Here is a 17,079-nt window from a genome sequence, read left to right as displayed (position 1 = left end):
TCTTTAGCTTGTTATAGTGCCATACCATTATTTACGTACGAACGACGAAGACTAAAAAGGGAGAACGTAAAATTACGAGTTTAACGGAATTGGTTTCCCGAGTGAGGTTTCATGGAGCACGAAATTCTCGCTGATTAACATTACCAATGCAGGTTAACTTTACATTGTGCAAGTAGCTTCTACTCTCGCAACGGAAAACGAAACGAACGAACATAAAATACGTTTATCGCATCAGTCAAGAAATTCCCATGGTACAAACGAAGGAAATGCCCGAAACTATGGTCGGCGATTAACTACAATTAAGAAAGTAAGGAAGGCGGAAGTTAAACGGGCAACCGGTTCGAAGGAATTTAATTTCGAACGTATCAAAGTTTTCTAATAAAATAGCCCGCGGAGAGGGCTGTTTAAAACTCTCATCTACATCTGTTCATCTAAAAGTGGCAATATGTTATTCATTCGGCTGGTTAGTAGCAATTATCTCATTTGCTATTTATTTTAACGAAGTATTTCGAATTAGGTAGATGTTAATTTACTTGAAACGCGTTTAATCCACCTTTATGATAACCGATATTATAAAATACGATGTAGGTAGGTACTGCATTATTCTGAGAAGACATTTTATCAGTCTCGCATGTTTTATATTGAAATTTCCATTTATTTATGCTGTAATTGTTTATCACTTGACTCATCGTTTCTTCTATTATTTTTACATATTTTATTTTTTTGGAATATATCCTATATAGTATACTAAACTCTTTGCAAAATGCCATGCAGTTGCAAATGCAATGCATTAATAAAATATTTTTTTAAAGTAATATTTTTTTTAGTTAATGTACGTTATCGAATTGTACTCTTTATTTACTATGGATATGAATCGAAATCTCAAGGACTTTCTTAAATCAGTATCTCTTTTTCCATTTAGATCCTACAATTTTGTGATATTTAATATTACACACATACACACACACTATTCCGTTTTTACATTACGACATTTTCTTTTGTGTTGCCGATTGATGTAATTGTTAACTATAAAATATCAAAAAAAAATAATCACTTATTATGAACTACTGCGAAACAACGAAATACAAAATTCACATAAGTGCTTATAGCTATCTACTAGTTATTCAGTTGCAGAATTAATTACGAGAAATAATTCAAAATTAGTCAATAAAACAGATATTTTTCACCAAAACACCGTTAAGCCCACCAATATTATCGAACATCAGTTGTAGAAATCTCTCAACTCTTGAAATACAGAAATACAGAAATCAACTCTTGTAGAAATACACAACTTTTGAATTTTTCTGAAATTTTGCTACGGGCTTTGAACGACCATATTATCGTAATGCATTTCCTCTACCGTGATGGAACAATATGTTTTCTAATAACTTCGTATTTACGTAAGTCAGACGGATAATTACTCTGTTTGCTCCTTTAGCATGTTACGTAATAAACGCAATTTCATATTACGTGTGTTCAAAAGCATTGACGGCGATTAAAAGCAAACTCCAATGCTAATTAATCGTTTAATCATCGTCTTTCAAAAGGAGTATCCGAAGCACGCGTTTGAATTGTTCGCGTGTAGAACGATTGCTCCATTCGATTGTTTCCCATGTGCTGGACACATACTCACTCGCATTTTAAAAGCTTGAGATGCGACCTGGGCCAAGCTCCCTATAAAACAATCGTAATGTTTAATAAAAAAAGAAAAAAAAAAGAGAAGCGTTAGGAGGGAGAAAAAAGAACGTGCGTTCTGTTCGTAAAAAGCCTGCAATTAGAACACACGGTACAGACCACAATGGCGTAGGCAACCGGTATTAAACGACCGTGTCTCGTTCCCTTATTGTATTCCATTGTACCGTAGTAGCCCAATTTTGCTATTTTACGGACAACGGGTATGTATGTAGACTCTGGCGAAACCGACCGAGAGGGAAATGCAATTTTGGGGGAAATCGCTAAGGGGCCACCGGTCGCGTTAGTTGGTTACGAGTGTAGCTGGTTCATGATGTGGGTCAGCCGAACCGTAGGTGGCACGCATCGCTGTCGAATAAAACACGTATGCGACGGTCATATAAACATGTCATCGTTCGACCGCATTTTCCGCGGTTTACTCTAACCAGCGGACCCGTTGCATCTACAAAAATTTGTTCTCGTCGTAACGCGGTTCTGCACATTTTCACAATGTCCACAATCGAGTCCAGTGCTGACCCTTGTTTCTTTCTATCTTTATTTCGTTAGCGTTATTTGTTTGAATACGCGTAAAGTGAAATGTTTCTGATATTAATCATAAAATAAGGCAACCATGAAAGAAGGTAACGTTTCTGATGAGTGAAATTTCCCTCTAACGTTACATTTCCTATTTTAAAAATCAATGAAGTCGATCAAATACAATTAAATGTTTTGTTACTACTTAATATTGAAAAGTAGAAAAACAGAAAATATAGTAATAGTGAAATGTAGAAAAATTATTGTTTGTATAACATTGTGATTAGTATTATCACGGGTCGATAGAAATAAAATACAATTACAATAAAATTGATATGAAGTAAAATCTTACGTGAACAAAAAACCGTATTGTATTAAGATGAATATAACTTGAATATTTTAATAAGGTTCGTAGTTCCTAGAAGTTTATTTATTTGTTATCGTGGCTACTAATAAAGGAATCAGCCCTTTTATTTTTGGATCAGTATTTTACGCAATTTCTATACAATTTCTTTTGTATTTCATAAAATTTTGTAAAGCGTTTTTGTTACGTAGAAGAAGTGTTTTCGTTATGAAAACAAAGAGGTAGGATAACAGACTAACAAGAAGCATGGTAGATAATTAATCAACGATAAACGGTTGAATTTCTTGGAATGCATGTAGCAGAAGATTTGACCCGGTGATATAAAACTGAGGAATTTAATGCACGCTACATGAACGCTCAGCCAATAAAGTACGCCGTTGTCACGTCAGGAGAAACTTGGCAGATGTATATATATGCCGCGTGCATTGTACGCGTGCTTTTCGTCAGAAACATTGTCTGCTTGCTGCATAATCTCATGTTATAATTCATTGTTAAAACAGTGACGCTTCGATGCGCTATATGATCCATTAGACGCAAGGAAGGTGTGGAAAATGAGAATCTTTGTTCCAAATATTCGATACAGAATTAATATTTGTAAGGAAGGAAGCAGTAATATCGATACATATATCACACATGCAAAGTCCGGCTGAATAACATGTAAAAGCGAGCTCGACGTAATTTCATGTAGAAAAATAAGAGAAAAATATAGAACAAAATCTTTTTATTTTTGGTTTAGTTTTTAAGAAAATCAAGTTTGAAAATTTATCACGTATACGTGGCTAATTAAAAAATAAGTTGAAAATATGGAGTAAATTTTTTAAGGCTTCATTTTCAAGAAAATAAAGTTTGAACATGTTTAGTTAAGAGTCAGGCTAGTACATGCATATGATAAATTTTTTAATTTATTTTTCTCGGAAATGAAGCGTCTTGTGAAAAAATCTTAATCTACATCGACCTATTTTTTCATGTAGAATGTCTTCCTGTCGGTTACATAATCCTGTCCAGTCTTGGATTACCCATGTTCAAATATACTTGGGAAATTTTCAAATTCGATTGTCCCGAAAATTGAGTCGAGAATGAAAGTATTTTATTCCACATTTTTTTCTTATTTTTTACAAGGAGTCACGTCGTGCCCGCTTTTATATGTTATTCGTACGGAGTCTGTATATCCACGTTCCACAGGAGCGATGTTCTTTCGAGCGGTGTGTAATGTTTCAGTGGGAATGATAAAGTCGTTTTATGCGTATAATCCGCAAAAAGGAAAATCTGGACTATGCGTTTACAAGCTTTCCACACAGAATCAAAACAAGATTCGTCTACGTGGAGCGAAATGGAAGCCAGTCTATTTCCTGCACAGGAATACGGTAATAGGATCGTAATGAATATTTTCCGCTCGGATGAGTTTCCATTGTGCAAACACGGAGAGAATAATTTCAAAGACCAGACTGTGGCATCAAATATAAAAGTATCATACCGTCAAATTGTCTTTAGTAACATATCTGCTATTACCTTCTATCTTAATTGGAAAACAATTTTTGATTTTTGTCAACGTATCGAGTAACATTTCCGAGTGCATTTTAACGTGACTTTTAGAAAATTCAGCAAAAGGTTGGGTAGAAATTTCAGTTAATGCAGTCTGTAGAGTACGCGTATGAAGGAACAATACAACAATAATAATTGGATGGCGTTACGTAACAAGAAGTTAGCCCGTAATATCGGACAGCTTCTATAATTCAATAAAATAGTCGTTCCGTACAGCGGCCGAAATCACTATTTGCTCGAAAATGTATCGTTGAAACGTGCGTGGCGCAACTTTCGTCCATTTCTGTTGCAGTTCTATTGAATTATACCGATTGTTTGGCATTGTAGTTCGTTGCATAATATTTCACTGCCACGTTCGTGTGCAGGCAAAGCGAATACACACAGAAAACTACGTTTTTATATTCTTCGTAATACCAACGATAACGGTTGCGTTGTGTAGCATTGTGGTAACATTTGTACATATATCGTTACATAAGAAAGTGTTGTAATGATACAAATATTATTACGATAATAAAGAGCATGATAAGAATGGTAGAATTTTGAAAAACACATTATTGATTACGATTTCGTCAAAGAGAACTGTTTTTTCCTTTTTTTTTTTTTATAGAAGTTCGTCGACATATTTATGAAATCCATTCGATTGATCAAACGAACACAATTGAACGATATTTTTTTCAAAAAATTAACACCGCTTTCGCGAATATGGTTGACGTGTTTTATCTTCTGTCTCATGGACGACAAATCGCTTTATCGACAAGCCCGTGCAAAATCATCGTTATCGGGGCAATCTATTTTTCCAGTCAATAAAGGGAAAGCACGTATTTAAGCGATGTCAGCTATGAGTTATAACAAATTTTTTCGTCCTTAAGTTATTTTTGGTCGCGTTGTTGTTTAATCAGTTGTTTAACGGACGTTCCATCCTGATAAAACGCTCGTGTCCAATTAGTAACTGTTACTTCACTCACGACGTCATCATCGATTTTGTAATTCGAACAAACGAGAGACGCGAAACGGATGGTACATTACCAATTATACGTCCCATCGTAGATTTGTTGTCTTTTTCTAGATGTATTAATTTATCGTTTTAAATTGCACAAGAATGAAGACAATGGACTGCGGTTAAATAATGCAATGTACCGCTATATATCGCTAGTTAAATGAAATATTTTGAAATCTTTAACAAAATTAATTTGTCGATGTAGAAATTAAAATAAATTAATTATGTTTGGGCAAATGTTCAGGTAAAATTAAAACGCGGGTTGATGAACTTTAAATAGTCGATATTATCGTTAATTAATTTGTTAGCGAAAAATTTTTTTACTTCCTGCTTTTTGCTTTTGTTGGTTAATAGCTAGGTATCGTACGATACTTTAGGTACGTTTCCATAGGAGGGTAAACGAAATACAGATGGAAAATTGAGATTGTTTAAATTATTCGATGATATAAAAAGGGTTTCGATATTTCCCTGCAAATGGCGTTCTGTTTGGTTCAATTTTCTTATTCTTTTATCACCGGTACTTTTTCCATTAACAAATTTAAATTTAAGAAACATTGTACGATTCAATACGATTTGATATTTCTTTCACTGTGTTTGAGAGCAAGGAACAATTTCTCGATATTTTGTGGTATACAGCTACATTAAATATGTTTACAAGAATATAGATTTGATATTGTGAACACATATTGTATATAAGGAATTTAAATTTTTCAAAACATTCATTAAATATAATGCCTAGTACATACAAATCATGTCACATTTTCTCGCCACACAGTTGCCAGTTTAAACATCTATCTAACAAGAAGGATTCTTATGAAGAATTCTTATATTTTATTTTAATTAATTTAATATTACATATCAGTTATTCTTATCTCTCTCATCTCTCCACATCGTCAAATATTTTCTTTAAAACTTCCATTACAAAACAGTGGTGAAATTCTACATTTTCGATTTCATATCTCTCGGCGCTGCATTAAAGTCTCAACGGAGGTTTTCTATCTGCGAGGCGATCTTCGCTTTTTTTGGGATGAATTTAGTACGGGGAAGAGTACATACGTGCTAGTCGAGTTTCGTGCTTTCACCTGTAAATGGTGGCACGCAGACGCCGCAATACCCAGCATCCACATATAAACTGTGCATCTCGGTCTTTTATGAGCCGTCGTCGACGTGCATCGTTCCTTCAACTTTACAAGGTTGCCCGACACTACTGGCTGATTCGACGTGCAAGACATGCTATGCTATGGCGTCTTGGTGGCGAACTATTTGCTGATATAAAAATTCCTTCAGGTTCTTTACGCTGCATCACTCGGACAGTGTCTTGGATGCAGAATGCATTTGGCTACTGGCTTCCCAAGTCGATGTATTCGGGAGTCGTTGATATTCATTTCTTCTTTATTCGATTTCACGAGCCTTTATCTTCCCGTTACTACAAATCTGTTTGATTTCCACTCGTGATCCTTTCTTTCGAATACCAGAAGGGAAAGATCTGTCAAGTATTATAGAAAAATATTTTTGTCCATTTTCTGGTTTTGGTAGTATTTATATAATATATGACATTAAATCCAAATTTGATATTTTGGAGTTATCCCTCTAGGAAACGGAGAATGTAAATTATAGGCTTTAATCATTGTTGATGTGTATTATTATATTATTATCATTATAGTGTAACAAATATCTAAAGATGAAATATTTGGAGAAAATAACGTTTAGAATAAGACGAAATTGAAAATTAAAATGAAGAGAAAATGAGGTATACTTTATTCGCCGTTCATGTAAGGAGCAGTATTTCTCATTGCTACTATACGTTCGGTTCCATCGATCTGAAGAAGGAATTTTATCCGCAAGCAAGAAACCGATCGAACAATCGAGCTAGAATAAAATATGTGTCAGTGACGGGTTATCGGCCTTAGCCGAACGCTTTGTTGGCTAAAGTCCACGCGAAATCTCTACAGAATGCATCAGAAGACAATCGATACAAGACGCAGATTGTGAATTCGTTTCAGCCGGTATTCTTCGGGATCTTCGGCAGTCCATCAGGTAGCGTCACGGTTTATTCCAGTCGTAAATCGTGTTCCATGTGACTGATTTTTGACTTCATACATATTCAAGAGATTCCTCGACTCAACGTTCTCTGCTCGCATCTGAAACCCCATGTACAACCAGCCTCGCGCAGCTATTACGTAAATTATGGCGAATGCGTGCACCTTCGATGCGCCAGTATTTCATAGCTCACCTGGCTCAGTCGAAAAATCTTCTTTGACCGATGCAAATGACAACTTTGAATAATTGAGGTGACAGGAAAATGCAGTGTGGGGAAATTCGGTTATTTGCGGTTAGTTTACACAGTAAGATTTGAGATAACGTGACGTGTTTAAAAATGAAGATAGAACAATAATTCAAACAAGAATTGGAAATTTGAAATGTTTGATAAAGACTGAATTTTAAAATTAGTCTTCTAAAGAAACGCGGACTCTGAGTCGTCATATCTTTCTCACGGAACAGTCTCTTTCTTCCCTGGTAGGAATTTTAAACCTTTTCCGTGTATAAGTAAAAGAGAAAATTGAATTACAAGTAAATACATCCCCTCGCGATCGATTCCTACTTTTCCTTTTCCTCTTATTCTACTAACTGATATAATCTTCACAATTCTTCTTTACCATTATCTTCGATTCTCGCTTTTTCTCGGCCTTTCCTTCTCCTTTATCATTCTGTTACGTAGGATAATCAATTTATCAAGATAATCACCCGCATAGTACTTGTTCGAAAAATAAATCTGCCGCGATTCGAGCGTGAAGCTGCGATATTTCGTACAGCTCTCTACCTGGTTTGTTGGCAAAGAGATGAAGTAGTCGGCTAAGGATTACGTAAATACATGGTTCCGGATCTAACAAATCTTTGCGCCATTTAACGGCGATCTGCGCATCGGAAATCTCTCGGTGGTACGAGTAGCCAAAAAGTTCGTCGATCTGCGTAATTATTTTCCATGAACAGAGAGGTTAAACGAATGAAAGAATAAAACTCTAAACTAACGATGCCTGACAGATAAAACGAACATCTGTATTTTGAGTCATTTGCGAAAAATTGCGCAATCACAACGGAATCTCTGATACTATTGGTTTTTTTTTTATTTAAATACGCGCGATCATTTCCATTCGAGGTATCGCTGAAATTTACAACCGTTTGAGAATTATGTCAAATATTTATTTCACTGCTGAATGACGTGATCGAATTTTAGGATTCCCCGACAGGGGATGACGGTACGCGTTACACGTTATTTCTATTCTCTCTTTGTCGGCAAGTGACTCATCGCGGGAAGGGAAGTTGGGATACGGAAAAGCGATTTCAGCGACATGGTCCGGGTGTTGAGATGCAAACGAGAATGGAAAGATAGAGAAAGCGTAAGGAACATTGTACGAACGGCGGCGATGCGTTTTTCAAGAGGAGAAAACGTTTGCGAAGAGGGCACGAATACCTTTCTCTTCTCTCCTCAGCTACGAATGTATGGAAAAATATCTTTGTCCTCGATTCTTCTTTTCAAACTCGATTCTTCCGTAAATAGAAAAGAACTTCATTAAGGTAAAGCAAACGAATAGAAGAGGAAGTAGAGATCAAACACAAAGAGCTTTTTAAATAGTAAAACAATTTTACTGGATTTAACAATTACAAACATCGATTTAATCGCATTACGCTATTCCACTATACGCAGCTATGACGATTGCAAGGAACACATTCATTTCAGTTTGATTTACCCGTAACATCGTAATTAAAATACATCTTGTTAAAAATGAGAAAACGTGTGAATACTTTTTATTTATGCATCGAATCAACTTTTATCAACTACTTATCTTGTCGCTCGAGAAACTAGCTGTGCTTAATCAAAGAGTTCCTGTAAGTTCATTGCTCTCTGTAAAGCTCACAAAGAGGGTGTAAAAATAACACGTGGATATCTCGTTCGTCGAGGCGTGTCACGGTAGCTCCCCCAAGAATAAAACGTCCCTCTGTGCCAACTTACAATCTTCTGATCGAGAAAGAAGTGTTGGAACGTAAACCTCGTTATCCATTACGTGAAGAAACGAGGTGAACGTAGGATTAAACCTGGATAGCCACCGCGCTGTCCACGAAGAAGGAAGGAAGGAAAACCGAGGGTGAGACGAATGATCCGCGTTTGCATAAAAATTTTATGCACCCATGGATCGCAAGAGAGGATCTGTGCAAAGCTTAAGGTACAAAGGCAAAGGAGATCCATTAAAATTCAATCCATACGTTCGAACGACTATGGTGTTAGAACTATCCCTTTTTATTGTCTCCTCTCTTGGTACAAGCCTTTTCTTTCGGTCACGCGATGAATTCTACTAAGCTTATTCAGTAACCAAGATGCATCCACGCGGTGGTAACTGGCTATTTGTCCGCAAATGTCCGTGTGTGGTTGAACCTGGCTCACATGGAACTCGAAACGGCGAAAACCAATGGGGAATTCGTGACAGAGAGATGACGGTTGCTGGCGTGTATATCCCTGTTGCGTGATATCGTTGGATCTCGGACGTTTGAGCGTGTATCGGAAATTTCACGGATGTGCGACAACGTGTGGCCTACGAACAAGCCACGTCCAATGCGCGCGAAAGATACCAACTCACTGAGACAAATCGATAAATTATGCGGAAAGAGAATTCGGTCACGAGAAATTAGCTGATAATTGGCTGATTTGTTATGCGCAGATTAAAGTCGCGGTTCGTTTCAATCTGATTTCTCGCTGGGATTTCACTATCAACTCTAATTTCGTCTTGGGAATAGTAAATGGTTGAATTGCCGAATATTACGGCCTTTCATCTGCAATTATACGTGAGCTATTGATTAAAAATTGTTTAAGATACTTTTCTAATTAACTAAGAAATTTATCATGATTCGAGTTTATCTTCTCTAGGACTAAATATTTGTTAGGTTGTAGGAAAAATATCTTCTTGAATTGCTTTTCTTTTAACGGATGACATAAAATTCTGAGATAGAATCAATTTTACCAAAAACAATATATTTATACGTTTATCATTTAATGAATTTCAGATTTTCTTGTTTCACAAGAAAATAACTTTATTAAAAGAATGGAGTTATTTGTTATTAACAAAATTAATGATTTTTATTGAAATTTTATTATACACAACTATTTCTAGTTCTATTATATCACTTATACACATTTATACACACACACTGTGTATAATATATTTGACTAGACATTATAGGTCGTTTGTCGTAGTGTTAAAGATTAAAATACAATATTACTTGTACGCAACTTTAAGAAGCAAATTAATTCGAAGTAAGCGAGAAAGTATCTTGAATTGATGCATAGTACCAAAGCTTTTCTCAATCTTCGAGAAAAATTTTAGAAATTGAAAGATTGTTGCTTATCTCCCGTAATAAACCAAACGCGTGTCTTTGAACTTCGAATTGAATAAGCCGCATCTGAATTATTTATACATTTCCCGCATTCTAGGAGATATTGGGAAAAATATCAATTGCATATAAATTTCTACATCGTTCATCGTAATCTTTAAAGCTTCCCCGATACGCGTTTTTGTGAATTTCCATGATGCTATGATGCCAGGCTCAGTGAATTGTAATTTTCAAATTTATGATAACGATTTGTCGACTTTCGAGAATTGGGCAATTGCCGGGGCGTGCATATATCATTGCCCGTTCGTTGCTCGTCTATGCATTGAAAATTTACGAATGTGCCCCAGTGAACGAGTCACGCCATTCACGATGAATGCCACTCCACCATGCTGGCGAAGAATCAGAGAAGAAAATGATAAATTATGCAGAAAGAGAATTATTGGCTGCCAAGACGGGAAAATTGGTCGGCGATGAGTGTCTTGGAGTACTCGTAGTTGAATACTTGATTCCCTGCAGACGAATTCGCGGGACTTTAAATTTTCACTTCTTAATTTTACGTGTTTGCACGCGTACTCGATCTATGTTCACTAAAAACCTACCGTTTCGAGTAGCATAGCGTACGATCGGTTCGATTTATTTTGATATGCAGGAAATGGTACAAATGGAATGTACTCCATATGAAAAAAGAAATTGAAGACATGGAATAAAAGCTTTTACGTCTTTGTTCTGAGATCTTTTTTGGATAGTTCTAGCATCGTACTTTTTATATCTATGAAAAAAGTTATGTTTTATTAAATATTAATATCATCTATTAGACATAGAACGTAATGGGAAATACACAGCGAAAGGGAATATTCGTGGACGATAAATTTTATTAGAAATTCTTAAAAATGTTCGCCATTCTATTAAATTCTGGTTTCGTATTAAATTTTTACGAAATAACATTTTTTCTATAAAGTAATAAAATTCATTGTACGTCAATATCTTGTTTCATTGTCTGTTCTCCACTACAATAAACAGAAATATATGTGAAGACATTAATTTACAGCAAGAACCATCAAACTGAGATGTAATTAAATGCATACGTTTTTGGAAATAAGGGTTCGGATGATTTCATTCGATTTTTTCGACTTATATTCTCATATAGAATGATCTCCTCCGTATTATTTACGCAAACGATGAATTTCCCTTTACTCGAAATGTAAGTGGAATACACATAATTTACTCAGCCCACTTTAACAGACTTTTCTGCACACGCAGCATCACTTTCATTTGCTGATGTTCTTATACGTATTGACTACGAGATTATTTGCACTTGATTTACCTGTCAATATTTATCAAGCTATCTCGGTCACGAGAAATCGTAGTCCACTGCGCTGCAATATCCAACGTACTATAATAATTCTCAATTTTTCAGTGCTTACATGCAAGATATGAATTATACTTTATCCATTGAAACAAATTACACGTCGAAGTCTGTAACTCTAAGCGCTTAAGAACGTATTAAATTCGTCGCGCTATTTCGTTTGCAATTTCGTGCAGATGGTTTCGTGTAGATCGATAGTGCGAGTATCAAACAAAAACAAAAACAAAAACTCGTGCGAAAAAAATCCAATCCACGATTTTGACTTACTGTATCTTTTTTTTCGTTTCGTTTGTTTCGCGTTACATTCACCCTGTTATAGATCACGTTCGTTTTTCTGTTTATGGAGGATTTCCGATCAGCGGGAATAGTCGCGGAACCGGTTACGGATTGAAAATCATTTTTTGGAAAAGGGAGATCCAGCTGGAAAAGTGTAGACTGTGCAAATAGAAAAAATCACCGCGAGGATCTGGTAAATACCAGCAGAAAGCTCCATCCGCAGGTCGAATTTAATGAAAAAAAAATTTTTTTCCCACCGTGCCCACATGAAATTTCAACGCCGCGCCGCCAGATTCTGCTCACATTCACCGGGTTTTATTTTCTTTATTTTCTTCGGCTGTTGCGTTACGATGCCATAGTTTTCTCGCCTGCCACGCTGTGGAAAAACCTGTACACGTACCTATACATTGTTGTAACCGCGCGTCCACATTGTATGCTCGCGAGAACAGCCTCGAGCTGAAGCTTAGAAAAAAGCGCGCCAGTCGTTGCTTTTATTTTCCACTGGGTTTATTCCGCGCTGTTTTACTTATTCTTCGACATCGTCGCGTCTTGCTGGCTGCTGCTCTGTGACACCGATTTTTTTTTTAAGTCCGTCGTGTAGGACGATGAAAGGGATGCTCTTCAGTGGTACGGCTTTTAGAAAATGGTATACTTCCATGGACGTGTGATTCACTAGATTCAATTTATACGGTACATATAACATTCTTCTATTCAATTATTTTCTCCTATTTACTAAATGAAATTGTGATGTATGGTATAAAAATGTTGGATTAATAGAAATTTAATGATAGTTTTATGAATGTAAAAGTAAATTAACTTACTATAGTGTGCCCATCTGCTTTGCCTTGTAACTATTTGAATTTTGTATAAACAATTTTGCATACAATTATTGCGCAGTCAACAGTAAATTCTTTTACTAATTCTCAGATTTTCGAATTTCTGTAATTCCAGGATTTTTATGCAATTATAGAGAATTCGGTGGTGCAAAATTACACAAAATTCACGTAATATGAAAAAGATACATAAAGTCCAAAGTAATTACGCTTTAGAATATTTCGTAGTATCGAAGTATGACGATCGAGAAAACGTTGACAAGCGATCGATAAAAACTTCAATCCTATCAAACATCGAATCACACCATTACTTCATTATCCGCTGTCCTCTTTTCTGTTTGATGACAACAGGCCGAACGGGCTCGGTATCGACTTCTAATCCGTGGCACGCCGGTCGTTACGATGTCATCGAAGGGAACGCGAACCCTCGCTCTCTTTCTCCGCGCCAGAGGATATATTCTAGGGCCGGACGCGAAGGTTTTGCGTACTGCATTTTAATGAACTCACCATCCCATCTTGTTTTCCAGCGGTGTGAGTCTCTCCGCCAGAAGGGAGGCGCAGGCTCCCGTAGGGGGCGCAGGGGGAGGCGGTGGCGTCGGAGGCGAAGGGGGAAGAGGCGGTGGGGCGGACCGGAACCGGAAATGGCTGCGAGGTGGCTCCTGCTGGCGCTCCTCGCCGCCCACGCCGCGGCTCTTCCTGATATCATTAGGATAGGTGAGTATCTTTCCAGTCTCCCTTCTCGAGTTAAAAGGCTCTACCTCTCTCGCCCTTTTTCTCTCTGCTCTAGACTCTTTTTCTTTTTCGTTCTTTCTTTTTCCCTTAGCGTTTTCTACTCCGCTTTTCTCGTTCGTTTCATTTTCGCCGACCATTTCACCCCTGGGCCACGCGGCAAATGACACCACAGCGACGAAATTGTAATCGATACGTCCCTTTACCGACAGCATAGGAATTTCGGAAGCCCGACAAGGATTTAGAATTGCGATTACACGGTGAATTAAAGGGACGATCGCGTAATTCGTTAAGCAGAACGTCGCTGCGATTAACGCAGATGATCGGGCAATATGATTTAAGCGGAATTAAAGAGATAGGGTGCTCCGGAATTTTATTGAAAGTGAGTCTCGTGCAAATCCAACGATACAGCTTGATCGGCAAATTCTTTTATTCCTACACTTTGTTTTTTACATCATGCACCTAAAGTCATGTAACCCCCTATCAACTGCTTGTTCCTGTCCAGTTGAGAATTAAATTACTTAATTAAGTGAATTCATTGGGTAAATTCATTATATTCGACGAGCCTTCAAGCCGGACTTTCTCGAAAGCGAAGTCTTCAACCCTATTTTCTGACTTTAGAATTTCGTTTTATTTTAGACTTCGTTTGAACCACAAATTTGCAACCACGATATATTTTGTTTTTTCACTTCCTCTATATCTGGAAAATTTCTTGCGTATTACTCGGGACGAGTATCACGATACGAAAGATTAATAGTATCGCAGGGAAAAACGTGGCCTCGCTTCTAAATGTCGCGCAAGTAGAAACACTCGTGCATAGTCAGACAAGCAGAATCACGAACGTTCCCGGAATGCAGAGACTGTGAATAACGCTGTACGCGTGATGTCCGCGTTAAAGTGATAGGTCATGATCACCTTGTGATTCCAGCGAACAATAGTGTCTGCTCGAAGTTTAACGTTGCAATCTAACGTTGCAATGAAACTATCGTGCGGACGTTATGCAACTTATTGTCGATGAATACGTATTGTGTCGCTTTACACGAAACATCCTCTATGCGTTTTTACTTTCCGTTTATTTGTTTATCACTGTGTCAGATTTGACAAGAGCACTTGCAAGTTTGAACGTATATCGGACAAAGGTCGTACACTACTGGCAACAGATATTAGGAGATTTACGTGTTGCGTTTATTAGAGAGCTTCATTTCTTTGTATATTTAGTATTTTACATTCTAAAGTAATATAATTAATTTTCCACACCATGATACAGAAAGTCTTGGTTACGAGGAATAAAATGGATCATAAAAGGAATAAAATAGAGACCAAACGAAAGGAAGCGTTAATCTTGGCGGTCGTAAATCTCGGTCGATTTGGCTCACCACGGCACGGCGTCAAGATAAAGCTTAGGCTTGTCGTAAAATCTTGATCTTCTAGTGGAACTAGTTATCGTTAAATAGGTATATATATACCGATTCGTCGAGGCTCATCAACGAGTGAATTGTTCCGATGAGGGGCGTTTAATCGCACGACGATGGAGTTATGATCCGGCATAAAAAGAACGCCGATACCATCGATCTACGTAAAAACGAGCAAATCTCACTCGAAACTTTATCTCAACCAGTCGATTAGTACTCGAGTGCGCGCGTGTGACTGTACTCCGAGCTCAGTTGCATTTCGATTCGCCCTTTCTCTGCTATTTTTCCTGATAAACCGTCGCCGTTTCGCCGAATTAATAGGGCTTGAATATTCATTGATTGTTAATGAATTATTTCGCGTCGTCCCCTCGCGCTCGACAACTCTCGACTGCGAAACAAAAACGGCAAATTGATACCGCTTCGATACGCCGCGCCAACCGTATATCCGGCTAACGTTATACACAAAACACCGCGCTGCCGGTTTAATTACTCGCGCGAGAAATTTCCGGCAGGTCGTAGTGAATAGCCGCGGAACAAGACTAGCTTTAATTTCGCCGTTGCGTCTGGTTAAAACCGTCGCGAAATTATTGGTAATTAAAAAAGAGACATTGACTCACACTTTGCTCTCGATCCGCACTGCCGAGCGTAAGCAAAGATTATAGCACAGAGACATGATAAGTAAATTTTTCTTGACTTTCTGATGTTCGCTTTATAGTTAAACAAGAGAATTCTAATATGCAATTGATGTACAATATAGCGTAGGATTTTATTATTTATTTATTTAAAATGGATTAAACAGGAAACGATGGTTATTTAACGTGAACTAAATACAGTAATGTGCTATTACTAAGACAATTAAATAGTTAATTTACAACCCTCGTCACCATGGTTCCAACGCACTCTTTTACGCGGAACACCCTCCTTGGCAACGCTGACAACACTCTGACTTCTCAACTCACATTGACTGTTAATTCGTCTTTCTCCCTTAAGCATCCCTTTGTCTTTTCTCATAGCCCCACCACGTACGTATTTCGCAACCTGTAGGTCTTTTTTCCGCGTAACTATTCGACTGAAGGACCGACGACACATTGATGTGCCTGTCAACACTTAGGCTTTCTCGCGACATTGTTTATGGTTCACCCGATATTTCTTAGGCCATTTGTCCACGATATTACAATAGTGAATCTTAAAACTATGATTTATCCTTCCATATAGTCACATCATAATGAAAAAACATCATAATGAATATGAATGTATCGAAACGCGAACTTATTTGACGACTAACAGATTCTTAAGATTATTTGCATTTTAGTCTCCAGATGTTTACTGTCAAGACGACAGTTTATCAGAATCTACTTTAACTGTAGCTTTATTTAAAATTGCAGTACTACGTTTATTAGAGTCTCTTGCTTTTTTATGAGAACACAGTACTCGAACTATGTCCCATCTTAAAGTTAATCGACGGCCGACCTTTAACGAGAGACGTAAATCTATCGCGTAAATTCTATAAATTGTAGAGTCAGGTTGGCGCAGCTGGTTTGCTAAGTTACTTTACGACGCGCACGAGATTAAAATCAATTTATGGCGCCAATTCCTTCCTCCTATCGCGTCGAATTCGGCCAGGATTGAACTTGTTCGACGTTTACGCGGTCGAACAGGAATCTCGAGGTTTTCTTATTCGCCGAACGCTTAACGCCGCGTGAATTATTCATCGGCAATATTCTTTTCCTTTCTCGGACGCAAGTATCGTGCGTTATTAAATAACCGTCGTCGAAAAGATCCTTCTTGCCATAGTTGGACTTTCTCGAACAAATCATAATTTCAAAGCGAGGTATCGAGGTATTCTTAAATTCCTAATTCTCATTGTGATCATATAGTACCAGCCGCTCTAACTTCGTTCTGCTTCTCTTTCCTTTATCCTTTATCCTTTTCATTCTATCTTCCCGTTCTTTCCTTTTTTTGCCTCTTTT

General features: G+C 37.3%; 1 protein-coding gene across 1 annotated transcript in view; it reads left to right on the top strand.

Moving 5' to 3' along the window:
- Window positions 1–17,079, top strand: part of KaiR1D (Kainate-type ionotropic glutamate receptor subunit 1D) — a 260,767-nt gene that overhangs the window by 46,286 nt on the left and 197,402 nt on the right. Inside the window, exon 2 of the mRNA XM_069119110.1 lies at window positions 13,496–13,682. Within this exon, the coding sequence (XP_068975211.1) occupies window positions 13,610–13,682 (73 nt within the window). The 5' untranslated portion in view covers window positions 13,496–13,609. The remainder of the gene's footprint in view (window positions 1–13,495; window positions 13,683–17,079) is intronic.

This window comes from Bombus flavifrons, chromosome 8 (assembly GCF_040668555.2).
Source record: "Bombus flavifrons isolate JBK064 chromosome 8, iyBomFlav1_principal, whole genome shotgun sequence".
NCBI lineage: Eukaryota > Metazoa > Arthropoda > Insecta > Hymenoptera > Apidae > Bombus > Bombus flavifrons.
The sequence above is the reverse complement of the archived record's forward strand: the minus strand, read 5'-3'. Positions and strand labels throughout refer to the sequence as shown.